Source organism: Trichosurus vulpecula, chromosome 1 (assembly GCF_011100635.1).
Source record: "Trichosurus vulpecula isolate mTriVul1 chromosome 1, mTriVul1.pri, whole genome shotgun sequence".
NCBI classification, from domain to species: Eukaryota; Metazoa; Chordata; class Mammalia; order Diprotodontia; family Phalangeridae; genus Trichosurus; species Trichosurus vulpecula.
In genome coordinates, this window is record NC_050573.1 from 382,712,932 (window position 1) to 382,740,156 (window position 27,225).

The 27,225-nt window shown below is 41.7% G+C and overlaps 1 protein-coding gene across 1 annotated transcript in view; it reads right to left on the bottom strand.

Moving 5' to 3' along the window:
* MYO5B (myosin VB) overlaps positions 1–27,225 on the bottom strand; it is a 549,419-nt gene that overhangs the window by 94,065 nt on the left and 428,129 nt on the right. The window contains exons 18-21 of the mRNA XM_036756694.1: positions 17,729–17,840; positions 13,316–13,527; positions 9,450–9,606; positions 7,616–7,855 (exon numbers count right to left, since the gene is read on the bottom strand). Of these exons, the coding sequence (XP_036612589.1) occupies positions 7,616–7,855; positions 9,450–9,606; positions 13,316–13,527; positions 17,729–17,840 (721 nt within the window). The remainder of the gene's footprint in view (positions 1–7,615; positions 7,856–9,449; positions 9,607–13,315; positions 13,528–17,728; positions 17,841–27,225) is intronic.

A 27,225-nucleotide genomic window follows, 5' to 3' on the forward strand; every position in this document is an offset into this window, starting at 1 on the left:
GGAAGAAAGGGAGCAGGAAGGAGGACATGCCAATGCATCACTGAAGTAATGCATCCACAGCAAACTTTCACTTCCACATGCCTCCAAAATAAATGAAAAGGATGTGCTATTTTGGCCGAGAAGCAATCTGAGAAGCTTGTGCTTAGCTTTTCAATATTATCCACACAGGAAATAAATACAACCAACACGCTCATGTTATAAATGTTAACACACGAAACTGGCACACAGACCACCCAAGAGCAGATTCTGGGGGAACCCAAAATGAGAAAACCCAACCAGACAAGGAGCTCTGCTCTACAGTGAAAGGGGTAGGAAGTTGGGTAAGGTTTGGGGCTGGCAACTAGGAAAAGTACAACAGCGCGTGTTCAAGAGCCCTTTCTCTGATAAGGTGGTGACAAATTAAGCTTTAAACTCTATTTTTTCCAGGAACCAGCCAGAATATAGAAATCCCACCACAGTGATAACCTTCAGGTTACTACCCAACATTCCCACATGTTCTGTCTGGTCTGAATATCAGCTTTGCTCTCAGGATTCATAAATAGTAATAATAAAAAAATCCCATTACATTGTACCTACTTTACAAAGTAATCTCTTGTGACTTGTTCCCAGTCTTAACCAAAGCCATTTCTGCAGGAGGTTTTTGGGAAAGGAACATGAGTGGAGATTGCAGTGTCCATCAATTCACTTGGACTACTGTTGTTATTCACCTTTTGGTCTCAAAGAGAACCAATGATATCATGAGGTTGAATTGGATTTTAGTGAGGTTGAGCTGCGCAAAGTCATCAGCCTCGCTCTCTCCTCCACAGTCACTGGAGTCCAATGGAGCCCAGGATGCAGCAGATGACCCCGGCTTTTCTAAATTAAGATCATTCCCAATTCTCTATTCCAAGTTGGAGGGACGACTCTGCTTAAACTGGCTTCCCAGCCAAGGATGTCTGAATCACAAGATCACCGACAGTGTCCTCTCAAGTTCAATAGTATTGGAAGAATGTAGCATGTGGGAGCATGTACAAGGTGGTTCCTGCAGTGATTTCCTATTCATGGCTCTAGCAGGTAATGAATAATCAGGGCAAGATGAGGAAAGTGGTGGCGGAGAATGGGCCAGAAAGAGTGTTAAATTTTCAGTGTGAGCATTTATACTTCCGAAATCAGGAGTTAAGAAGTGTACAAGTCAGGCTTTGATGTGTCCTGTGTACATGGTTGTCGAACATTTACCAGCACACCCTTGGTATAGTCTTGGTGTACAGAGGTACAGGATATATCAGTTATCCTACCTTAGACATTTCCACAAGGTCTATTTCCTGGGAAATTACTGCCCGTAGAATGTGAATGTTATGATGTCAGTCAAGGTAATACTCAACACCCTTCTGTATGTGTGTAAGCATTCCAATCTTCATGTTCTGCCCCTTCAAACTAGACCAGATACAACTGCCCACAGTGTCATCTCTTCTCTCTAGCCTCCATAAAGCACTTAGAGTTTATACTACATATTCTGCATAGGGAATTCAGTGTAGTAGAAAGAGGTATGGACTTGGAACCAAGAGACTTGGGTTTGAATTCAAGTTCCACTGCTTCTGGGCAGGTTCCTTAACCTCTCTTAGTCTGTTTTCTAATCTGCAAAATGGGGATAATACTTTCACTACCTACTTTCCAGGGCTATTGGAAGGCAAAGGCTTTGTAAACCTTGAAGTGCTATCTCAATCCCACACTCTAAAACCTTCCAGTGCTCCTCAGTACCTCTAGGATAACATGCAAAACTTCTCAGCCTGATATTTAAGACCTTTCTCACTAGTGACTCTCTTCCTCCTCTCACTCAATCTATAGGCATTTATGAAACATCCACTATATCCCAGACCCCATGCTATGTGCTGGGAGTATGAACACCAAAGCAAAACAGCCCCGGTCCTCAAGGACCTTAAATTCTTACATTCTCCTTGCTGCACAGCAGAAGCTCTCGCTTCTGAGCTCTTATAGAACACATACTAGCCACCCCATGGTGGCTATTTATCTCTTGGCCCTACATGGTGGCAAGTGATTGAGAGGTAATACAGGTATCACCAGAAAGGCTGGTTTATTCTATCAATCTAGCAATGGTTTGACTCAGGGATTAGCCTCAGAGACTTTCTTCTTTTTCCTCTGTATTAGAGGCAGTCTTGTTTTTTAATGAGGCCAAGCAGAGGGTCTCTAAACTGTTAATGGATAAGCCAAGGCCATGCCTCAAAACACCCTTGAGAAGCATTCAGAGGTCAGAAGGATTGGAAACATATCATAGGCTTCTGTGAACACTTGTACCTCAGGGCTTGCTCCTTGATGAACGTCTAAGGGGAATGGGAAAAGAGGCCACTGGGCATCTGCTTCACTAAATATGATCAAATGAGACAAAAATCTGTAAAGTGCCTGGCACATAGTAGGAACTTGGTAAATGCTTGTTTTCTTCCCCAGCCCCTTAATGATTAACACCATCATCATCTAAAATCAAATCGCTGAGAACACCCTCTGTGCTTATGGATGTGGCTTCAGGGTGACATAAAGGAAGATGCCACACTGTGTTTGAAGACCGAGCAGGAATCTCAGAATCAGAAGGGATAGACACCAGAGGCCAGCACTTCCAACACATATGTGAAAAGGAATTCTCACTACCGTATACTAGGACAGTGATGACAACAACAACTACTACGGCTGCCACCAGCACTACACCACTGCTTCTCCCGCTACTGCTACTTCTACCACTACCACTGCTACTAGTACCACTATCACTACCACTACTACTACTGTTACCACTGCTACTATCATACCACTACTACCACTACCACTATTGCTACTTCTGCTGCCGCCACTCCTCCTCCTCCTCTTACTCCTACCTCCTAGCATTTATATAGCGCCTATACCAGGCATTGGGTTGAGCACTTTACATTATTATCTCATTTAATTTTCACAAAAACCTTGGGAGGTAGGTCCTGTAATTATCCCCATTTTACAGATGAGGAAACTGAGGCAAACAGAGGTTAAGTGGCTTTCTGAGGTGACTCAGCTAGTAAAGTGTCTGAGGCTGGATCTGGACCCAGGTCTTCCTAATTTCAGGCCCAGTGCTCAATGTGCTATGGCACCACCTAGCTGCTAAGGACATCTGACACAGCCTTTGCTTGAGAGCCTCTGATGAAGGGGAAGCCACTAATAACACCTGACACTTTTATAGAGCTTTGCAAAAGCACTTTACATACAAGATTTCCAGCAGCTCTCAGACTGTTCTTCACTGTTAGGAAATTTTTTCCTTACATCAAGTTAAATTTGTCTCTCTGTAGATTTCACTTACTGCTCCTAGGGCCATCCTCTGAGCAAATCTAATCACTGTCCCATGAGACAGTTTTTCAATAGCTCTCACATGCCCCGAGTGTTTTCTTCTCCAGGCTAAACATGCCCGATTCCTTCAGCTGATCCTCATATAAATGGCATGTATAAAGGGGGGGGCTGACTAAGGAAGTCCCCCCGACAGTGGGATGATCCTAGAGACAATGGACATGCCCATCCCAATCATGTAAAGAAACTCATAGGATTATAGACTAGGGTTGGAAGGTACCTCAGAAGCCACCTAATCCAGTACTCTCATTTTACAAATGAGGAAACTGACACCCAGGGAATTTAAATGACCCACCCAAGGTCACACAAGTAACACGCATCTGAGGCAAGATTGGAACCCAAGTCAGTTTGATGAGTGTTTGACAGTTTGGGGATTGGACTTTCTGGAGACAGAAAGGGATTTCGTAAACAGAGTGATTTTCGAAGGAAATGAAAGGATCACCCATATGGCTCCTGCACCTAGAGAGCAAAGCTACTACTCTCTCACCCCTCATTTTTATAGTGAGCTATTCAGACTAGTTTGATGGGAAGGGCTCTGCCTGTCGAGAAGCTCCAAAGGGAGTTTGCCTTGTGGATGGAATCTAAACTCCATCGTTGGCATTCATTCTTTCAATCGATTAATCAACAAAATAACTGTGCGAAATGCTATATGAAATGCCAGGGAGTCAAACAAAAAACAGGTATTGCCCTCAGGGTGCTTATGTTCTAATGGGGGAGAGAATACATACATAAAGCAATACATACAGGATATATACAGAGTAGGTTAGGAGAAACATAGGCATTATGTATAGTCTCCAGGATCAAACACAAAATCCTCTGCTTGGAGTTCAAAGACCTTCATAACCTAGCCCCTTCCTACCTTTCTAGTCTTCTTACACCTTACTTCCCCACAGGTTCTCTTTGATCTAGTCACACTGGCCTCCTTGTTCATCAGCAACACACCGCAGGGCATTTTCTCTGGCTGCCTTCCATTCCTGGAACGCTTTCCTTCCTCATCTCTGCCTCCTGGCTTCTTTCAAGTCCCAGTTAAAACCCACCTTCTACAGGAAGTCTTTTCCACCCCCTCTTATTCTAGTGCCTTCCCTCTTTTAATGGTTGCTTATTTATCCTGTATATGGTTTGTTTGTACATATTTGTCTGCTTGTCTTCCTTATTAGATTGTGAGATTCTAGAGAGGAGGAACTGTCTTTTGCCTCTTTTTTATAACCCCAGTGCTTAGCATGGTGCCTGGCACAGAACAGACACTTATTAAATGTTTACTAACTAGAAGAGAAGGTGCTATCATCTAGGGGCCTCAGAAAGATTTGCTGCATTCAAATATTTGCTCTCATCGCCTTATTCATTCTGCTTAAAAGAAATACCTCACCTTCTGGGTGGCTGCAAAGTGGGTTTCCCCTTGGGATTAGAGAAGGAAAAGCATTGCATTCAGTATCCAAAAGGTCGGCCCCTGCTTGCAAAGTGGCTTTTTTAATCAAGCGACTAACCTCTCTCTAGCCATGACCTTGGTTATGCTACCACAGTCTTTCTGGTGTCAAATAGATAGTGTTCATCACTTTCTTTCACAACCCAGACAACAAGCCCCCAGCTCAATGTTGGCTTTGAAGGTACAAATCTAAGGATGCTCTGGGTCTCAGCTGCCTCATCAGAGCTCCAGAGGCAAGAGGCATTCTTTTGAGCCTTAACTATTGTACCTCTGGAGCCTCCCAATGGGTCTACACTAGAGCCTTAACAATTGTACCTCTGGAGCCTACCAATGGGTCTACACTAGGAATACTTAAACAGAGAGGCTTGGACAAGCAGGTGCTTTGCCTCCAAACCCCTCTTCTGCTTTCAGCTGCTATCTCTGGACACATGATTCTTTCCAGATGTGTGCCAGGCAGGAAGCTTGAAGCAAAACATTTTTTTAAATAAATTAAAGCCTTTAAAAATAGACCTTCCAAAAAGTGCCTCTCTTTGGTTTTTTCAAGCATGTGGAATGAAAATGCCTGGTTTATTTTTAACCTCCCAAAGACAATTTGAGAACCAGAAGGACACTGGCTGTGCAAACAAGGAGCTGCATGTGCTCTAGCTGGCATTCAAGGGCTAGACCTGTAGAGCCTTCAGAACCCGTGGTCATGGTATATTGAAGCACTGCAGCCTAATGTTTCCCCAACTATACTCTGCTGGCAGAGCGAATAGCTAACTTCTGTATCACTCAATTATTTCTGCTGGCCAACTTGTTACATTTGGCTCCAGGAGAACTTTATCACAGAGATGTGGGTCTCTCTATTGGGGTAGGAGTCCTCAAGAGCTTGACTTTGTAAACCTCTTCCTTCTTCTCCTTTCCAGACTAGGTCTCACCTCCCCTCTTTGTACATTTCTTCTCACTGTCTAGCTGTCATATGTGCCATATTCTCATACTCTCCATATAGCTGCCTGTATGCTGCCTATAGCTGCCTCCTCCCATCTTTCTCCACCAATGGAAGGAACCATAAAAAGACTGTGGTTAGAATGTACATTTAAACAGAACAGTTTGTAAATAGGTCTCGAATGACAACATTGCATGATCTCAACCTTGGCATTCTGTTACTTAGGGCAATTTGTCTACATATGAATTGGAATACCAAATCCTTTGCCTCAACTCGGCATCATGAAGGTTAATAAAAACCTAGAACAGCAAGAGGTTAGTTGTGATCCTCACGGATGTTGACAGTCATCACTCCCAATTTCCTACCCCATAAGAATTATCTCCCTTTTGTTTATTCCTCTTTCTTTTCTCTTCATCCCTCTTTCTCCGCCCCCCTTCCTCTGAAAGTACTGGAGTCCCTCAAAAGATCTTGCAGAAACACAGTGTTGTTGCCACCTCTGTCTTGGATTACCTGATGCACGGTCTAACTCCCAACTTTAGTATACTGCCTTCAGAATGCTTGTGAGTGACTGCCACATAGAAAAAAGACACACAAAAATTCAGGTTCAGTAATGAGAAACCCAACACCTCCCTCGGTTTACATTCCTCCATCAATTCAACAATCAGGTATTCAGTGTTTGCTATAAGCAAGGCACTGAGCTAGGCATGGATAGAGCACTGGGCCTGGGGCCAGGAAGACTCACTGTTCTGAGTTCAAATCCGGCCTCAGACACTTACTAGCTGTGTGACCTAGGGCAGGTCACTTAACTCTGTTTGCCTCAGTTTCCTCATCTGTAAAATAAGCTGGAGAAGGAAATGGCAAACTACTCCAGTATCTTGGCCAAGAAAACCCCAAATGGGGTCACGAAGAGTCAGACACAACTGAAAAATGACCCAGCAACAAAACAAGAGATTTTTCACCAATGCTGTAACCTGCATATATACTGTGAACTCCAAGAAAGAAAGGGCTTCCCTAAGTAGTTGTTACCGTACAGTGCCTAACAACACAACACTCACTTCCTCATGCCTAGTGAAGAAGAAGACATGTTAAAGTAAGGCAGCAGCAACAGTAAGCAAGTATATGTGTATGTATATGTATATACACACACACAATATACGTACATACATACATGCGTGCGTGTGTGTGTGTGCATGGAGGCGGGGGAGCATTGTCTCTACAAGCAGACTGCAAGCTTTATGAGGGCAAGGACTGGGTCTTTCAACATGGGAAGAGCTTAATTCATTGAAGTTCATTTGACTGATTGGTTGATTAAAGCAGCATAAGGGAAAGGCTTTAAGGTCAGATTGAGATAAAACTTTAGATTCTTGAATTAATTTCTTCTTGAAATAACTCAGTGCCCTAAGGTTAATCACTTTGTCTTTGTTTTTCTGTTACTTAGAACACAGAGTCTGGTGTATAGTCATTCAGTCAGAAAATCAGCATTTATTAAGCACTTACTCTGTTGTCAGGAATTGTGTTAAGAACTGGGGTGGGGGGGTGGGGGAGCAGGGCAGGTACAGAAGACTAAAGTCAAACGGTCTGTGCCCTCAGCAGACTCTGCTGGTATCTATAGGATAAGGGGGAAATCTATTAACCTTTCCCCCTTTTCCCAAGTAGCTTTTACTGAAGACCCATTATTCTTCTCCAGCAATCTCCTTCAATATATCCAGACCTGGGGCAGCTAGGTGGCACAATGCATAGAGCACTAGCCCTGGAGGACCTAAGTTTAAATCTGGCCTCAGACATTTACAAGCTGTGTGACTCACTTAATCCCAAATGTCCCCCAAATGCCACCCCCCCCCCGAGAAACCAAGAACCAAAAAATCCAGAGCCCTAGAAGGTCTGCTGATGATGTCCAGGGCAAGACTGACCTGATCGTCAATCTTCCTCTGCAGCTGAACCACTTTGTTCTCCATGCCCACGTTCAACCGCTTCAGGTGCTCAGCAGAGCGAGCTTCGATCTTGAGAGCCTTCAACTCCCTCCTGGCCTTCAGGCGCCTGAAGGCACACTGGATGACAATGGCCGCCCTCCGAAACTGCAAAAATCTCCTCCTGGCCATCCAGCCCCGCACATGTTTCTGGATCCTGGTGGTCTTATGTTCCAGTAGGATCTGGTGAGAGACAAACAAAACCTCAGACCTGAAACTGCTCTGCCTCTCCTTACACTTGCTGGGATTTCTAAGTCAAGATAAAAGGAAAGACAATGGATGGGAAAAAGAGCCAAATTTCTGAGATTAAAGAGATTTCAGGGTCTGGATTTCAGCCAGGGTGGAGAAGGTGTGGGAAGTAGGAGAGAGTTTCCTTGCTAAATTACACCCCATTTTCAGTCTCCTCTCTTTAATTTTAAGAGTTTAGTAGTTTCCCAATCCACAGACAAGTTTCAACAATGTGTTAAGAAAGCTTCTGGAAGTCTCTGTTTTCTTAAAAAAAAAATCAAAGAATTACAAAGTGATTGCTTAATGTCTCTTAAGAAAGCACCTAACCCAGTGCCCCCATTTGTATATTAGAAAAATGAAGGCAAGAAAGGTGAAAAGTTACCCAAATGGCAGCAGGGAGGGAAGCAGAACCCAGATCTCCTGACTCCTAAGTCATAGTCTTCCCCCAACTACAGTACACTGGATCCCCACCTCAGGGATAATCTCAACAAGCCCTCCAGCTCATTCTCTTACTCTCTCCTCTGGGGCAGGCTCAGAGCAGAAGACATCCATGAATATGTGTTTAGTGGTCTGCTAGTTAACCTTGACCATTACTAGAGGTGTTCATGATGGCCACCTACCAGGTAGTTAGTACTACCTACCAAACTCCCTCTGCCCTCTCCTGACCTCATTCCCTCAAGATATCATATAGGATTGACAACGATCTCCAGGACACTCTCCATAGAAAGTCCTTCCTGTGGCTTGGCATCTAAGACACAGGAATCTCTCTAGGAGGCTTGTGATGGTGAGAAGGGGGCAGAAGGATTTGTCCAGTATTGCCTTATCCCAATTTTTACTACATTTAACAAACATTTTGGTTTTCTCTCTCATTTTATTTAAAATTAATTTTGAACTTTTCATAGGAGATATTTATGTCAGCTAGGTGGCACAGTGGATGGAACTCTGGGTCTGAAGACTTGAATTCAAATCTAGCCTCAGACACATACCAGCTATGTAACCCTGGGCAAGTCATTTAAACTGTCTGCCTCAGTTTCCTCAACTGTAAAATAGGGATAATAACAGCATCTACCACCCAAGCTTGTCGTGAGGATCATATGAGGTAATTATAAAGCGCTTAACCAAGTGCCTAATAGTACATTGTTGTTCACGTTCAGTTGTTTTTTCAGTCATGTAGACTCTTTATGACCCCATTTGGGGTTTTCCTAGTAAAGATACTGGAGTGGTTTTCCATTTCCTTTTCCAGCTCATTTTACAGATGAGGAAACTGACACAAACAAAGTTAAGTGATTTGTCCAGGTTCACACAGACAGTAAGTGTGTGAGGCTGCATTTGAACTCAGGTCTTCCTGACTCCAGGCCCAGTGCTTTGTCCATTGTGCCACCTGGCTGCTGCCCAGTACATAGTAGGCCCTTAATAGTTAAATTACACCATAGAAATGTATGTAATTATTCTGTGGTCCCCTCTCAAGTTTCTCCCATTCCATCCTTCCAGCATAGGGGACATCAGGGGTAAGGAAGAAGGCAAAGGGAGGAGGAGGTTTATTCAGTACCTGGCGGTAGAATTTCCGCACAAACATGCCTCGGGTAAAGGCCTGGATAGTGACAGTAGCCCTATAGATCTTTCTATAGGCTTGCCGGACCTTCTGCATCCGATACTGTTTCTGGAGGACAATGGCTGCCTTGGTTTTCCGCAGGTGCTCAGCCAGCCTGTAGTGTCAAGATAGATGGGCAAAGTCAGAGAGATTCCCCATCTCATTTGAGTTCCCTAAGATGTATTGCGTGAGGAAGTGCCTTTTTTCCTAGGAAGCTCAACCAAACCCACTTGTCACTGTCATCGACTATAGGGAGGTTCTCAATGCTCTCTTTAATTCTGTATAGGATCATTAGTTACTTTCATTGTATCGACGGATCAACAGACTATAAGTACCTACTATGTGCTAGGCTAAGAATTTGAAGGAAAAAATAATGAGCCAGTTTCTGTTCTTAGGGATGTTATATTCCATTGGGAGAAACAGTATATGCACATATAAATATATAAAGAATATAAGAAAAAATAAATTCAAGGTAATTATGGGGAGGGGGTGCCAAGAAGAGGCATTAGCATTTGGAGGTATCAGGACAGGCCACATAAAGATCAGGTCAATGGCTCAATTCCTTGAACTGAGCTTTGTATATTTATCCCTTCTACCTTCTCTTGCAACTTCACCTTTTCATAGCATTTATCATGGTACCTGATCAGTAAGTGTTTCATATTTGTCACTAGTTTTTTTAATGTAGGCATGTGTTGTTCTTGAGTGAGAGCATGAGCTCCTCAAAGCCAGCATCTGGACTTCTATGCTTTTAGGTCATTCACAGAGTCCAACTTTGTGCTAGGAATATAATGACACTCCACAAATCCCCAGACCCACAGAATAAGAATTTTCAGGCTGGGAAGGACCTTAGAGACCCTCATCTTGCAGATAAGGACTATGAGGACCGGAGAAGTGATTTCCCCAGATCAGCTCAGGTCTCTTGATAGCATCATACTGCCTATTTCACAAAGTGAATTTCTGCGTTTCTATTGTAGGTACCCTTAGGCATTCTTTAGATATATGCAGTCTTCTCAGCCCCATTAGAGTATCATCTAACCACTGGCAGTTGTCATAGTTGTTGTCGAGTTGTTTCAGTTGTGTCTAATTCTTCGTGATCTCATTTGGGTTTTTCTGGTGTGGTTTGCCATTTCCTTCTCCAGTTCACATTACAGATGAGGAAATTGAGGCAAACAAGGCTAAGTGACTTGCCCAGGGTCAGCTAGTAAGTGTCTAAGGCCAGATTTGAACTCACAAAGATGAGTCTTCCTGACTCTAGGTCCAGCGCTGTATCCATTGTGCCACCTAGATGCCCAACCAAAGGCAGAGCCATATTCAGGCAGTATGGGGCAGCAGAAAGAATAATGCACTTGGAGTCAGTAGACATGGGTTCAAATCCCAGCTCTGAGCACTTTCTATCTGTGGGACCACTGGCAAGTCTCTTGACCTCAGTTTCTTTGTCTGTAAAATGGGGACAAATTCTACTTTCATTATCTATTTACCTTATCCTCAAACACTACAGAAATATGAGTTACTAATATTTCCTTTCGTATTCCTCCTGCACCTGTCTTCATAGCGCTCAGGACACTGCTGTGCACATATAGCAGTTACCCAGTCTCTTTTGACTACTACTCAGCAAAGAATTTCTAAGTGCTTATCCTAGATAAGATATCTTTTAGTTTCACAAATCAAAAAGGAAAGTGATGTAATGGGATGGTGGTACTATCCAGAGAGGGTTTCTCAACCATTTGACATAAAAAACCCCCAAAACAAATATTAGCACGCTTGGTTTATTCTCAGTTCTATAAAGGGCTTAAGGTTATACATGAGGGAAGCCAGGAATAATGCTATGAATTTTCCTTCAAATCAAGCCTGAATTAGGCTTGTAACTCAACAGAGGATCCTTTCTTGCTCTATGCAGTCAAGGAGAGGGAGGGAAGGAGAGGGAGAGAGAGACAGGGAAGGGAGGGCAAGAGAAAAGGGGGATAGGAGAGAGTAGGGGAGGGAGGGAGAGAGAGGGAGGGGAGGGGAGAGGAGAGAGTAGGGGAGGGAGGGAGAGAGATATGGAGAGAGAGGGAGGGAGGGAGGGAGAAAGGGAGAGGGAGGCGAAGGGGGGAAGGAGGGAGAGAGAAAGGGAGGGAGGGGGAGGGAGGGAGGGAGGGGGAGAGAAGGAGGGAGGGAGGGGAAGAGAGAGGGAGGGAGAGGGAGGGAGGGGGAGAGAAGGAGGGAGGGAGGGGAAGAGGGAGGGAGGAAGGGGCTATACTTATTACTACTGCTTCTTGAAGTAAATCCTTATTCAAAAGGTAGTTGCTCTAGCATCGATGCTCTCCAAATGTTTCCTTTGGGGAAAGCCCTAAGAGAGAGCAAAGTATTCCACATAGAGATCCCTTTCCTCCACTCTCAGGTTAGTATTGCTGTTGTGCTACAATGACCTAATGATACTAGTTAGAAGGAGAAATTTATTTCTTCTTAAGATGATTTATCTGTATAATATAAAGAGCACTGACTAGGAATCAAGAAACTTGGGGTCAAGTACTGGCCCTGCTATCATCCAGCTGTACAACACCATAGAAGTCCTTTTAACCCTCTGGGCCTCAGTTTCCTCATCTGTAAAATGAAGGGATTAGACCTGGGTCCTTCAAGCTCCCTTCTAATATCATAAGATTTGGCAAAGTTTGTAATATGTGATCTATATGTACATATATAGGGGTGTGTGTGTGTGTGTGCGCATGTGTGCATGTGTGTGTTTGATGCAAAACGAGTGGGAGAGCTGTCAGTGATAAAAAGCTTAGGGCTGCTTCTTTTGTCACATTAAATTTTTTTTAAATATATGATTTTAACAAGGTAAGAGGCTGATTATATGTCACACTACAGAGCACTTTAAAGTCTGACTAGAACATCAAGTATGTAAAGGGGAATACTGTAATAAGCAATAAGCCTGGAGAGGTAGACTGACGTTATCCCAGTGGCTTTTATCCTAGAGGTAAGATGGAGCCCATGGAGCTTTTTGGGAGGGATATGGTCAAACTGTGCTTTAGGGATATTGCTTTGTTAGTTGTGTGAAGGACAGATTGGTGAAGGGAGACCACCAAAGCCTGAAGCCCAGTTAGGGGGCTATTGCAATAGTTCAGGTGAGAGGTAATGAAGGCATGAGCTGGGTCAGTGACCATTTGAGTGAAGAAAAGGGATGTTTCTCTTAAATCTATGATCCTATGAAGCTATGTATGAACAGAGGAACAGTGGTAATCAAACAGCTCTGCTTAGGGAACTCTTTCTAAATACAAAAGCCATACTTATATTTTCAACTAATTCTCATGCCATCCCTATGATATGGGAAATGTAAGTATCAATATTCCCACTTTATAGCTGAAGAAACTAAGGCTCTTTCACCTGTATCATGACAGATCCCGGCCTTTAAGTACTAGGGGCCTTCTGTTGCTAATTCTGTGTGCTGGGTGGTCAGGGAAAATTCATGGGAAGAAGTGGCACAAGCTACCTTGTAAAAATTCATATTTGAGGTGCAGGGGTCATTCCAAGGGGAATAATTTAAGTTAAGGGGTGTAGCATCAAGTGGATGCAAAGACAATAACAGAGACCTATCTACCTGATGGGAATAGGGATTTGTGTTAGAAAGAAGAGGAATATAAAACTGGGTAGACAAAGTAGAGCCATATTATGGAAGGCCTTGGAAATTGGTTAAAAGAATTTGGATTTGGCATGAACCACTGTAGGATCATCAACAAGAGAAAAGATATTTGGTGAATTGTTTTGGCAGGGGTGTCCAGAGTGTCCCAGAAGGAGTTTTGTATGTGTGTAAGAAATGGAGAGGAGATGGCAGCACAGCTTACCTGCGTGCAAGGTAGCCCCGGGTGTACCTCTGCAGAGTCAGAGTGGCCCCTCGCAGTCTACGATACTTCACTTTCTGTAGCCAGCCCCGCACAGTCTTTTGGATCATGATAGTGGCTGCCCGGACTTTGTCCGCCCGTAGTTTTTCCAGGTATGCTACCTGGCCTGCCCGGAAAAAGATTTTGGTGCGGCCAAACTGGAATGCGTCAGGGTCCTTTGAGAAGCAGGGAGGAAGGTGATAAATTATCAGCAAGGCTGAAAAGCAACATTCACAGAGCATGTAGAGCAGGGTTTCTTTTATTTATTTGTTTGCTTGTTTATTTTTAGTTTTTGACATTCACTTTCGTAAGATTTCGAGTTCTTAATTTTTTCCCTTCCTTCCCCTTCCCCCTCCCCAAGATGGCATGCAATCTGATATAAGCTATACATATACAATCATATTAAACATAGTTCCATATTAGTCATGTTGGGAAAGAAGAATCGGAAGGGGAAAACCATGAGAAAGAAAAAACAAACAAAAAAAGAGAAAATAGTATAGAGTAGGGTTTCTTAACTGGAGACCCACAGACCCCCCAAGGGAATCTCTGGATAGATTTCAAGGTCTATAAACTTTTAAAAATATATTTTGATAACGGTATTTCAATACCATTGGTTTCCTTTGTAATCCCATTTATTTCATTTATATATATATATGTGTGTGTTTATATATATGTATATATACATACATACATACATATATATATATACATATACATATATGTGTGTGTGTGTGTGTGTGTGTGTGTGTGTGTGTGTGTGTGTGTGTGTGTGTATGAGAAGGGGTCCATAGGCTTCAGAAAGCCGAAGAGGTCCATGACATTTAAAAAAATGTTAAGAACCTATAACATCCATGTTTCTTTGCTTGGTACTCCAACTCTTTTGGGGGCAGCTAGGTGGCATAGTGGATAGAATACAAGGCATAGAGTCAGAAAGATGCGTCCGAGTTCTGAGTTCAAATCTGGCCTCAGATGCTCACTAGCTGTGTGATTCTGGGCAGGTCACTTAACTCCTGCTTGCCTCAGTTGCCTCATTTGTAAAATGAGCTAGAGAAGGGAAACTACTCCAGTATCTCTGCCAAGTAAACCCCAAATGGGATCAAGAAGAATCAGACACCACTGAAAACAACTAAACAACAACAACGTGTTTTACAATCTTTCCCCAATTTACCTTTTTAACTTTATCTTCTACTACCCCTCAACACCAAATTTCTGCACAAGTCAAATCAATGCCCTCACTAGTTCATGTAAATGCCATGAGCATTCCCATCACTTCCACAAAGTCTTCCTTGATGATTCTGCCCTATTGTGAGGCCTCTCGTCTAACTTACAGCCTTTGCTATCTGAACCACCTCTTTGGTGGCTCATACTACTCTGTGATGTGCTTCCCCTAGAATCATAGGATGTCAGAGCCGGGAAGGACATTAACAATCATCTAATCTATCCCAATAATTTTACATAGGAATAGACGGAGAGGTGACATGAATACCCCAAAGTCACAGAACTAAATGGCTGAGCCTAGGTTAGAAGTTATATCTTTCACCTCCCAGGCATATGAAAAAAAGGATAAAAGCCCCAGTCTACCTCTCTGGACTTTTTGCCTATTGCAGCATTCCCTTTTACATACTTTATGTTCTAGTCAGACTTTAAAGTGCTCTATAGGTCCTACTGACCTGTTGTTTAATTTATAAAATGTATCTTGCCCTACACACAATAAGTAGTCAATAAAATGTTGGTTGATGGTGACCACACACAATAAGCATCATCTGTCATCTTTTATATTTGGGAGTATATTTTAAAGCCAAGAGGTAAAAGCAGTTTGTTTATGTTATATGTTGTTTCCATAGCAGAACATATAATTTTCTTAGATTGCAAATTCCTTGGGGATGGACTGTGTCTTATCATAGATCATGGGATCAGATCACATCTTTTGACCTGGAACAGATCTTAAAAGTCACTGAGTCTAAACCACCACTGCCACCACCATCCCCCATGCAGGAAATTGAAACGCAGAAAGGTTTAGTGATGTCCAAGGTCACACAAAAAGGAAGTTTCTTAGGTGAAAACTGAATCAAGACATACTTTTCTTCAAGACCAGTGCCCTATCCATGCTGCATCTCCTACAAATCTTCAGTTCTACAATGGTGTCTAGTACATAGAAGATGCTCAGTAAACAATTGTTGAGTAAATGAATGAATGAAAATTCAAGCTAGAAGGGAAGTAAAAAAAATGTGGAGTAGAGAAATTCCAACAGACTTTGGACATCTTCCAAGTACCATCTCCTCATTTTCCCCAGACCCCTTCCCCCACAAAACCCTTCATTTAGGTGGACTTGGTTTATAAACACTCACTGTCTTTCCCCCTCAATTGGAAGGAGACAATAAATAAAAAGGCTCCTTTCAGCTCCTGGATTGCTTCATAATGCATATGGCCATTTAGAGTCTGCCACTCAGCCAAACCATCATGTTTACTGCCATTTCTCTAGTAATCACTTCACAGCATAATGTGCTTAATGCTTAGGTTGCGATGAAGACAGGGAGCTGGCAGGTGCTGTCCCATTGTGATGGAGAGCTCTGCTGCAAGCAGCAGAGCTGGTCATGGAAGGATAAAGGAGAAAAGCAACACGAACGATGATAGAATTCAAATTCTGAAGTGAACTTTCCAAGGTCTAAACGTCAGCCTCCAACTGAGAAAGAATGAGCTATGGGATGCAACGGGCACACAGTAACTTTTCTCTGTCTGAATGAAATAATAGCTCTCATGACATGTCATGTTGTACTTATTCTAACTGCTTAATCTCAGATAACTCCATTCATTCATTCATTCATTCATTCATTCATTCATTCATTCATTCATTCATTCATTCATTTGTAGAGTACCTAGTCTGTATGGGAGGGAGACTGACTAGGTTCTCTAGTTTACACAAAATGCATTTAATATAGTCTTTAAGGAGCTCATAATTTAGGAGTAGTGATAAGACAAATACACAGCAGTATATGCACCATCTAATTACTACAAACTAAATCCTATATGAGTGCAGAGAGGGGAATATGTGAACACTTCTGGCTCGGGTAATTAGGGAAGGCTTCATGGAGAAATGAACATTTGGGCTGAGTTTTGAAGGATGGCCCAGATTTCCACAGCCAGGGGTGAAACTCTTGCAGGCAACATGCAAATGATTATGGATGATCAAGATATAGATAGGCTAAATTGAAGATAATCTTTGCTAGTGAAGACACTAGCATTATGGGTATCAGGAAAGGCTTCTTGCAGAATGTTGTATTATAGCTGGGATCTGAAGGAAGTCAGGGAAACCAGAAGACAGAGAAGAGGAGGAAGAGAAAATTATCAGGATCTCTATGCTTATGCCTCCCAGATCTATACAGCCAGCCCTACTCTCTTTCCTGAGCTTCTGTCTCACATCATCAGCTGTCTTCCCTATACCTCCATCTGGACATCCTATGAGAACATCAACCTCAATCTTTCTCAAATGGCACCCATTATCTTTTCCCTCAATGCAGTCCTTTATTTCTTTCTGCTGAGGCCACCATAATCCTTCTAGTTATTTGGGTTTATAACCTTGAAGACACCTTCAACTCTTCCCCCACTTTTCATTTGCAATCATTTGCCAAGTTTTATTGACTCTAGTTCTATAACATCTATGCATGCGGAGCCCAAAACCAAGTTCATCACTTCTTGTTCAGGTTATTGAAACAATCTCCTAATTGGACCCGTGGCTCCCAGTAGCCCCTCCTCCAGTTTGTCCTTCATACAGCTGCCCAAATAATCTTCCTAAAGCACAATCCTGACCAAGTCATTCCCTCATTTGTGGGGTTTCAGTATCTCCCTATTGCCTCTAGAATAAAATACACACCCCTCAAGCTGGCCTATAAGGTTCTTCATAATGTGGTTCCAGAGTCCTTCTCCATACTTATTTCACATCAAAACCCTTGACATACTCTGTGTTCCAGTCAAACTGACCTAGTTTCTGTTCCTGAACTTGACACTCCTTCTCCTGCTTCTGTACCTTTCTGCACAGGTTGATCCCGATGCTCGGAATATGCTTTCTCCTCACTTATTTCTTCAATCCATAGCTTCATTCAAGCTCATGTGCCACCTTTGATGAGAAGTGTTTTCTCATCTCCCTCATTGTTAGTATTTTCTCCCTTCCATATATGTCTATACTTACTTATTTACATGGCATCCTCCCAATGATAGCCCTACACCCTACCCACATCCCACCCCTTATAAGCTCTGCGAAAACTGAGACTATTTTTGTGTAATTTGTTTTGTATGATCAAGTACAGAGCTTTGCATGCAGTAGACCCTTGATAAATACTTCTTGGATTGTGCCCAAGAACAACACGTTCCTAAGCTCACCTTGATGAGGTTCTCCAGGACGTTTTTACAGATGGCTTTTTTGTCAGTATTGGAGAGCTCCCTCTTTTTAATGAGCACTCTGTATCTGTTGAAGAAGTCATGATAAGTCCACCTAGAGAGAAAGCAAAATCAGCATTAGTCAGGGTGTCTGTCAAACTTTGAATGGTTGCTGGGAACCTTTAAATAGCTCACAATTGCACTGCATTTCAAGGTTCACAAAGATTTGGTTTTATGCCTCACAAAAATCCTGTCAGGTAGGTAATACAAGCATTATCATTCCCATTTAGTAGATGAGAAAAGAGAGGCTCCTAGAGGTCAAATGAACTTGCCCAAAGACATAGAAGTGTCAGAGCCAAAATTCAAATCCAGGACTTCTCATTCTAAGATCAGTGCTCTTTCCATTAGACTATATTGAGTCTTGAATGGCCCTTCAAAGAACAACAGAGCTCACCAGGGTGAACTGCTTCCTGGGAGGTCTTAGCTAGAATTTGACCCATTACTTTGGGACGTGCATGACTTGAATGCCCCTCAATTTTCTTCTTGTGGAGTCAGCAATGATATCTTTGGCATTCGTCTCTCTAAATCTGACTTCTAGTCTTCCTAGGACCACCCTCACAATTAGACTCTCACTGTGGTGACTGATTGTCCACTGGAACTCCTCCCCAAATGGAGGGGCTTTTCCTGCTGATACTTACTGCTGACCATTCAGATCCATAAATTATAGTTCTCCAACTAGGTGTTCTGAGTGTCCTGTGCTGTACTTGGCTGGTCACCAGACACCATAGGTTTCCATTGCCCAGCTCGGGGTTTTCCTCTGTATGAAGGCTGTGGATGAACTAGGACAGTGCGCTCCTTGGGTGGCAGCATTTTTATTTTTTAGTACGCTAAAGAGCCAAATCATAGAACCTCTCTCCTGCACATGAACACTCCCACACCTGCCCATATTGGCTCTCAAAGGATGAAAGAACATCTAAGAGCATAAAAGTTACAGAGCAGTGGACTAGGGATCCCTGCAAAGTTTCCTGTTTAACTAAACAGAAAGAGTGCACCATGAATGGAACCGAAGGGTTTTGGCTTTCTCTTATTTTTTTCCTGGTTCTCTGCCTGTCTGACTGCTCTTTCTCAATCTCCATGGCTGGCTCAGAATCTGTATCATGCCCTAAGTACAGGTAGTCTCAAAAGTTCTGTTCTAGGTCCTCTTTTCTGTCAACATTCTCTGTTGGTAGTCTCAACTCCTATGGCTTAAACTATTATTTCTGTGATATCTCTGAGCAAATGACTCATAGATCAATCAGTTTGTCTATCTATCGCTCTATATAATTCCAATCTCACCCTTCATGTTCAGCCCTACATCACCAATTACCTATTAGACTTTTAAACTGTAGGTCCCAGAGACATATTAAACTCAGGATGTCCAAAACTGAACTTATTATCTTTCCCTACAAACTCTCCCTTCTTCAAATTTCAAATTTATTTTGAAGATACTACAATTGTTCTAGTATTCTAGGCTCACAACCTCAGCATTACCGTGGACTCTACTCTCTTTTAACCTACACATCCAATCAGTTAGGAATTTTATCACTTTTACATTCACAGCATCTCTCACATTTGTCCTCTTCTTTCCACATAGTTATAACCTTAGCTCAGGACCTCATCACCTCTCACCTAAATTACTGCAACAGCTTCCTAATCAGCTTCCCTACCTAAAGTCTCCCACCACTCTGGTCCATCCTACACACTGCTGCCAAAGTAATTTTTCTTAAGTGCAGATCTGATCTTGTGACACTTGTACTCAATCAACTACAATGGGGCTGCCTATTACCTATAGAGTAACCATATAAACTCTTCCATTTAGTTTTTAAAGCCTCTTATAACCTGGGTCTCTATCTTTCCAGTCTCATTGGATATTACTTATTTTTCTACACTCTTCAATCCAGTCAAACTGGGCCTTCTTCCTGTTCCTCATACTCCTACATACTCCTCATACACACAGCACTCCATCTCCTCTCTCCATGCCTAGAATGCTCTTTCCTTACTTACACCTCACCAAGTCCCCCTCTTCTAACTGGAAGTGAGAATTCCTGTCCCCCCTTCTCTAGTCTATCCTTTGCACAGCTGCCAAAATAATCTTCCTAAAGCCAAATCTTGATTATGTCAGTCCCTCATTATGGTGAGTCATGTGTCAAGTTCAGTTTCTTACTGGTGGATAGTAGATACTTCAGGGCTGGAGGACCATCTGGGGTCCCTTAATATCACATTGCATAGGTAAGCAACTACTGAATCCACCAATGTATAAGACCTGTCCTGAATATATTTCATTTTTCCAGAAGGTAAAACTCCATCTCCTATAACTGTCTACCTTGGCCATCTCCATGCCATCCGTTCTGCACTAGCTTTCTCCAGACCACCAGACCTCCTAAGACTATGCCCTGAGTGACTTGATCTACTCAGCTTTGAAACCAGTACCCCTTTTGATTGCTAAGTTAACCAGTGCAGATGCATATGACCCATTGTATCTAGTCAGCCCCAGACCATGCTTCACATCTCATCCCACCACCCCCTTCGTCCATCTCTTTGATACCTCTCTGTGTACAGTACTCAAATTAATACTACCATTGATACTAGAAAAGACACATCCATTAATTCTACTATGGCTCTACAAATGATCCCTGTGACTTCCCAAAACAAAATAACCCTTCGTGGATCGGCCACCATACTCCCTTTTTGAGTTGCTTCTTTCAACTAGAATGTTAGCTCCTTGAGAGCAGGGACCATCCTGCTTTTATACTTGTACCCTCAGAACTTAACAACACTTAGCACACAATAAGTGCTTAATAAATGCTTTTCGTTTATTTACTACTTCGGGCAGTGTAACAAAAATGACTCCCACATTGCTTAGACCCCTTAGTTTGGGCCATAGAGTTCAGTTCCTAAGGATAGGAAAGGGAATTCCCCAAAGGAATGTCCCATTATTTTTTGATCTGTGTTATCAGTGAGTCTCTTCTGTAGCCTCACTCCAGTAACATGGGGGTTATTCAGGGTTCTGAAGACTTCTCCAATGAATTACATAATTTGGCAAGTCCAACACCAAGCAAGAAGGGTTGTGGGGGGGGTTATCCTAAGGATGGATTATATAACTTTCTTGTAAGAAGAAATTTTGATAAACTGAAAGAGGCTAAATCACCAGAAGGTCAGTGACCAGGAGACAAATTTTTACAAACAACTACTACGTATGGAGGGGCTATATACTATATCAGGAGGAGTACTCACACTGATGAAATTGGGGTCCTTAAAGCACTAAAGTAAGTACTAGTGATAAATTTAGTTGACCAAATTTAACCTGAATTTATCTTTTGCCTAGAGATTACTTGAGCCTTACCATGGCTCTGACGTGATCTGCTATTGGTATGTATTTTTCTGAGGGCAAGAGACATTTTGCTTTTTGTCTTCATATCCGCCTCATTTAACTCAGTGCCTGGCACATATCAGGTGCTTAATAAATGTATGATGAATGATTTCCTGGACCTGAACATAAATTCTTTTGGGGATATAGGATAACCATGCTCCCTGAACCAGGAGCACTGTGAAGATGGCTGGGGTTAACTAGGGAACCCAAGCACTACTTCAGAGCTACCTGGGAAATGATTCTTCCCACTGCTTGCTCTGTATTTAAGATACCCCAAATAAACAGGAAGCACTGCTTGCCACTCCGCTAAGCTGTGACCAGACTGCAAACTCACCTCGCTGAATTATTGACTTATGGAACTGAGTTATATCTGAAATAGGAGACTTTTCAACAGAAAAACACCGTGGGTTCTTAGCTCTTCCAAATGCCACTTTAATTATGTCAGCCTTGTCTGTTAAATGTCTAGAGGATTTCTAAGCCCTCACTTGGGGCTTGAGTGACTCAATACTGGATTCCCTTGGGATGGCAGGCTCCAAAATAAGGATCCATTTTCCTTTTAATTCATGCAAATATAACTGAATTCCTTCCAGGCTATTAACACATCTTCTCTCTATCTCCCACTGCCCCTCATGTGCCACTGTATCAGTATAGTGTTTTCCTTCCTACCTCATAGGGCTATGAAGATTCCTTTCAGTTTTAATCTTGTGGTCTCCTCACCAGCACCAGCCCCACCCCTAGCTCCAAGAGGACTTGGGTTCTCAGAGAAACAAAGGAAAGCTTTCCAATCTGTGTGGCATCCAGTTCACCCTACAAACACAAACTACTCATTTTGCCAGAGGGCAGAAGTAGTATTAGAGTTTTTGAAAACACACATTAAGTGAAACAATGTTAGAGGAGGTAATATGGCCTACAAAACCAATGTCATAAATGTTGCAAATGGACAGGGGCTAAGCAACACTACAATAGGATCTCATGACTCTAAGGTAGATTTCATGGCTGGCCAAGCTTCTCCCTGAAGCAAAAGTCCATCTTTTTAACACCAATACTTTTCCAGTGAAGTGTTATGGTTTCCAGTCATAGAATAATATTCTCTCCAAGGAGGTGCGGTCAGGGATCATCTAAAAGCAAAAATTCTTAACATCGCTTGTACTTTGGACCCTTTTGGCAGGCTGGAGAAGCCTATGGATCCCTTCCCAGAATAACAGTTTTAAATAATTGAAGAAAACGCAGAATTTCAGTCAAAGGTTAGTGGAAAAAAAAGATGTAGGGTTTTTTTTTCCAATCCAAATTCAGGGACCCTTTCAAGGGACTGTGGACCCCAGGCTAAGAATCTCTGATCTAAATGGTAATGGGAATCTGTATGATGGATGTAAGCAGGCTGTAAGACATAATAATGAGGAATTGTGAAGGAAAAGAGATGTTAAGGATGTCATAAGAGAAATATACGATGAGAAAAAATGAGATGACTAGTCACATTACAAGATTGAACGGCCAGTAGAAAATTACATACTCCGTTGGTATACAGGCAATATAATGAGCATGAAAGGAAGCTCCTAACATGTAGGCTTCCCAATGGTGAATTCTTTGGAGGACAAGGGGACAGGGGAAGGGTATAAGTGTTTATGTAGGCACTGCACTAAACACTTTGCAAATATTATCTCATTTGAGTCTCACACCAACCTAGTGGGGTAGGTGTTATTATTATCTCAGTTGAGGAAACTGAGGCAAATAGAGGTTAAATGACTTGGCCAAGGTCATACAGCTAGTTAGTGTCTGAGGCCAGATTTGTTTTCCTGACTCTGGGCCCTACACTCTGTGCCTCTGGACAGTACAATTCTTGTTCTCAAGTAACTCACAGTTGAGCGGAGGAGATAACAAGCCAACAACTATGTCTTCCCACACTCTATTCACTACTTCACCTAGCTGCCTTTAGGGCAAGAGTTGAACAGAACGGGCAGGCAAAGAAGGGCAGCTATCTTCAAGGAACACCATCATTAGTACAATCACAGACACTTGGTTTAAGGTGACACTATTAATTATGTTATCTGAGTAGCCTCAGGATTATGAAACCTATTGAGAACTCTATTAAGGCTGGATTTACTAGGGGAACCATTCAATTGCATTTGCTTTCAATAATAATATTCTAGTGAGTGCTTGTTTCTAAGTCAAATGGTCTTTTTTAAGTGGAGAAAAAGCAACAAGTGGAATTTGTTTTAAAGATAGAATTTCCCCAGAAGTCCTTCAGGTTTAGCACCAATCCTCTGAAGTAGTTTTGCAGAGTTCATTAAAAGCTGAGGTTCATTTTTTTTTACACCTTTAAAATTTTTAACATACAACATGTCTTTCTTTTGTCGCAATCACTTCTTTTACACAATTGCTAGACACAAATGTGTTCAACATATTTTGACAATTCTTTAGTTCATCATGGAACCGCACTTTTATCACATTGGATATTAAACATTCCTTTGACATTCTATTTTTCTAAGCTTTGACTATAGCTCATAGATTTTGCTTTTTTTCTTATTCTCAACAAATACCAAATAAAAAGAGCATTTCCATATACAAAGTAGAAAAGAGGGGACAACTGTGAATTTCTATGATGTACAGCTTGCTTTTACTTTTAAGTTTATAAATAATTCAACATTTAACTTTCAAAGATGTCCTGCTTATCTGTGTTTCCTTCTGGTTTTTCCTTCTGTTCTAACAATGGACATTTAAAACTATGCTAGTACCTACTAGTTCAAAAGTCTTTCTTTGTTCCTACAAGCTCTGCTGAAATGGTCTTGCTTCGGGTTATTTATGTGGAGCTTAGATGAAGGGAGCTAGGGTCTGGAGCTCTTTCCCAACAAATAATTTCCACAGAAGTTGAGCTGGTCCAAGAGACTAAGGAAGCAAGAAAAAGAAAGAGACTTAACATTGTCTTTCTTAAAATAAACCACTGTCCTCAAACAACACAATTATACCAAAGTCCCCTGTAACTAAACTGATATAGATATGTGAGGTCACTGTTGAGACAAGATGATCTGGTAGTTAAAATGCTAGATTTGGAGTCATGAGGAACTACGTTCAAATTTCACTTCTGACACTTACTAGTTGTATGACCCTGATTAAGTCACAACTTTTCTGAGCTTCATTTTGCTCTTCTGTAAAAAGATGGGGCTGGATTAGATATCCTCCAAGGTCTCTTCCAACTATAAATTTATAATCTTATGAGGTTCCATGATGATGACAAATGCACATGAAAGGGAACACATCCATAAATGGAGAAACACCTGTGACATTTCAATTATGTTTTTAATGTCTGGAAAACCAAGCAGCTGTGACAGCCAACTATGCTTGCCAAGTGGCACTTGGCTGATCACCCTAGGTGAGAAGGGAGCTGAGCCAGATGTCAAAGAATCCTGGAAGCAGTGGTGCCCATTGCTCCTAGCAACAATGGAGTGGAGGCATGGACCTACCAGGAGATGGAACTCACCAGACAACGTGCCCTAATAGGAAAACAGCACCAGTGTCAAGAACTCTGAAGGCCTCCAAAGAGGTAAACACAGGTGTTCCTCACAGGAAGGGCAGTTTAGTAGTGCTCTAGGGACAACCTTCTTTTGATTTCATTTTCATCCTTCACCAAGCCTGAATTTTCCATCTGCACAGAAAAAGCATCTGAGCACCAGAGAAATTCCCAGGGGATAAATGTTTGTAGATAAGTTGCCCCTGGGTTATTTTAGTTGAGTCATTCTACCCCTGATTTAAGTCTAGACTTCTTCATTTGTAAAAGGAGGAGGTTGGGCAGTCTGGCAGAAAATAAGTAAAGACCAACATCTTACTACATATACCAAGACATGCTCTAAATAGGAACATGATTTAGGCAGAAAGGGTGACATCATGAACAAATTAGAGGCACATGGAAGAAGTTCCATATTAGATCTATGGATAGGGGAAGAGTTCATGATGAAACGAGAAATAGAGAGGTTCAGAAGAGGTAAAATGGACAATTTTGATTACATGAATTTACAAAGTTTTTGCACAAGCAAAATTAAGGCATCAAAAACAAGAAGAAAAGCAGGAAACTGGGGAAAAATCTTTGCAGCAAGGTTTTCTGACATGGTCTAATTTCTATGATAAACAGGGAACTGATTCAAATTTGTAACAATAAAAACCCTTTCCCAACTGACCAATGGCAAAAGGATATGAATAGGAAGTTTTCAGAGGGATAAATTCAAGTTATTAATAGCCATATGAAAAACCACTCTAAATCACTAATAATTAGAAAAATACAAATTAAAATAACTCTGAGGTACCACCCATCGGAGATGACAAAAATGGAAAATGACAAATGTTGGAAGAGCTACAGGGAAATAGGTACATGGATGCACTGTTGGTACAACTGTGAACTGGACTAGCCAATATGAAAAGCAATTTGGAACAACACCTAAAAAGCTACTATACCACATGTACCCTTTGACCCAGAGACATTGCTACTAAGTCTATACCCTAAAGAGATCAAAGAAAGAGGAAAAAAACCCATTGGGACAAAAATATTTAGAACAGCTCTTTTGGCAGTGGAAAAGAATTAGAAACTAAGAGTGTGCCCATAAGTTAGGGGAATGGCTGAACAAGTTATGGTATGTGAACGTGAAGGAAGAAAAATTTTGCTATGAAGATGATTTAAGAGAAACCTGGGAAGACTTGTATGAACTGATGCAAAGTAAAAAGTGTGCAGATTCAGATCAACTTATCTAATAACAACAATTTGTAAAGACAAACAACTTTGGAAGACTTAGAAACTTTGATCAAAGCAATGACCAACCACAGTTTGAAAAGTCTCAGAGTGCAGAGTAGGATATTTTTTACATGATCAATATGAGATTTTGCCTAACTATACATGTTTGTAGCAAGTTCTGTTTTTTTCTCATTTGAATGGGGGGGGGGGAGAATGAATACCTAAAATAAAATTAATTTGAAATTTAAAAAAATAAAAGACAACCCCTTAAGTTAAAAAAGAAAAAGGAGGAAAGAGTTGAACTGAATCATCTCTAAGGTCACTTTCAGCTCTATAGCTACTAATTTTGTGAATATCAACCTCCATCAAGCAACTCAGGAAAATCTCCATGATATTTAGAGATCAGGCAGAATTTCAAAGGGTGAAGTTGTATGGTCTTCTCATTTAGCTTTTTATAGCCAGTGCCTGATTTCGACATGACACTAGGATCAGTCTGCAAGGGTGGGTGGGGGTGATAAGATCCTTCCTGTGAGGTGAGTGATCAATGAATCCGAGTACACAACAGATGCTTTGTCCCTCACTCTGCCTGTCAGATATGTGACTGACTAACAGATGGAGTGGTCTTAAACAGTTTGAACCATCTGTCCCTTTGTAACACATCCAGGGCCACTGAGTGGAGCTGTGAACTACTACAGATATTCTGGAAGACAGTTTGGAATTAGGGGAGATAAGTCATTAATGTATTCATATACATTGACCAAGAATTATACTCCTGGAAGTATACTCTGAGGAAGCCAAAGGTAAAGGTCCTATATTAACAAATTATTCATAGCAACCCAATTAATCAATATCCTTCCTAAAATGGGATATGGAACTGAGGATAATGTTCAAGATGCATAATGACCAGGGTAGAGTACAGTAGAACTTTTGCTTCTTTCCAAAAGCTATTCTTCTATTAATGTCTTCATCCAATTCACTGACAAAAATATTCAATAGCACAGGGCCAAGGACAGACCCCTGAGAAGAGGTGCTTGCCATGGATATGACCTTATAGGCATATATATAGACCCCTTAATGATCACTCTTTGGGGTTAGTCATTCAACCATCTCAGAATCCATTTAGTTGGATACAGTTACCCCGCATCCTCCATTTTGTCTATGAATGAATGAACAAATGACAAATAAATTTAGTAAGTGGCTTGTTTACCAAATATTATACTGAATAATGGGGGTATCAATATAAAAAAGCAACCACAACGCTCCCCTCCCCTCACCCCTATGAACTTTTATTCTTATAGGGGAAGACAAGAGCCATAAAGACAGTAAAAGAGATTCTATCAAATCACTTGCTAAAATTGAGGCATACTATGTCTA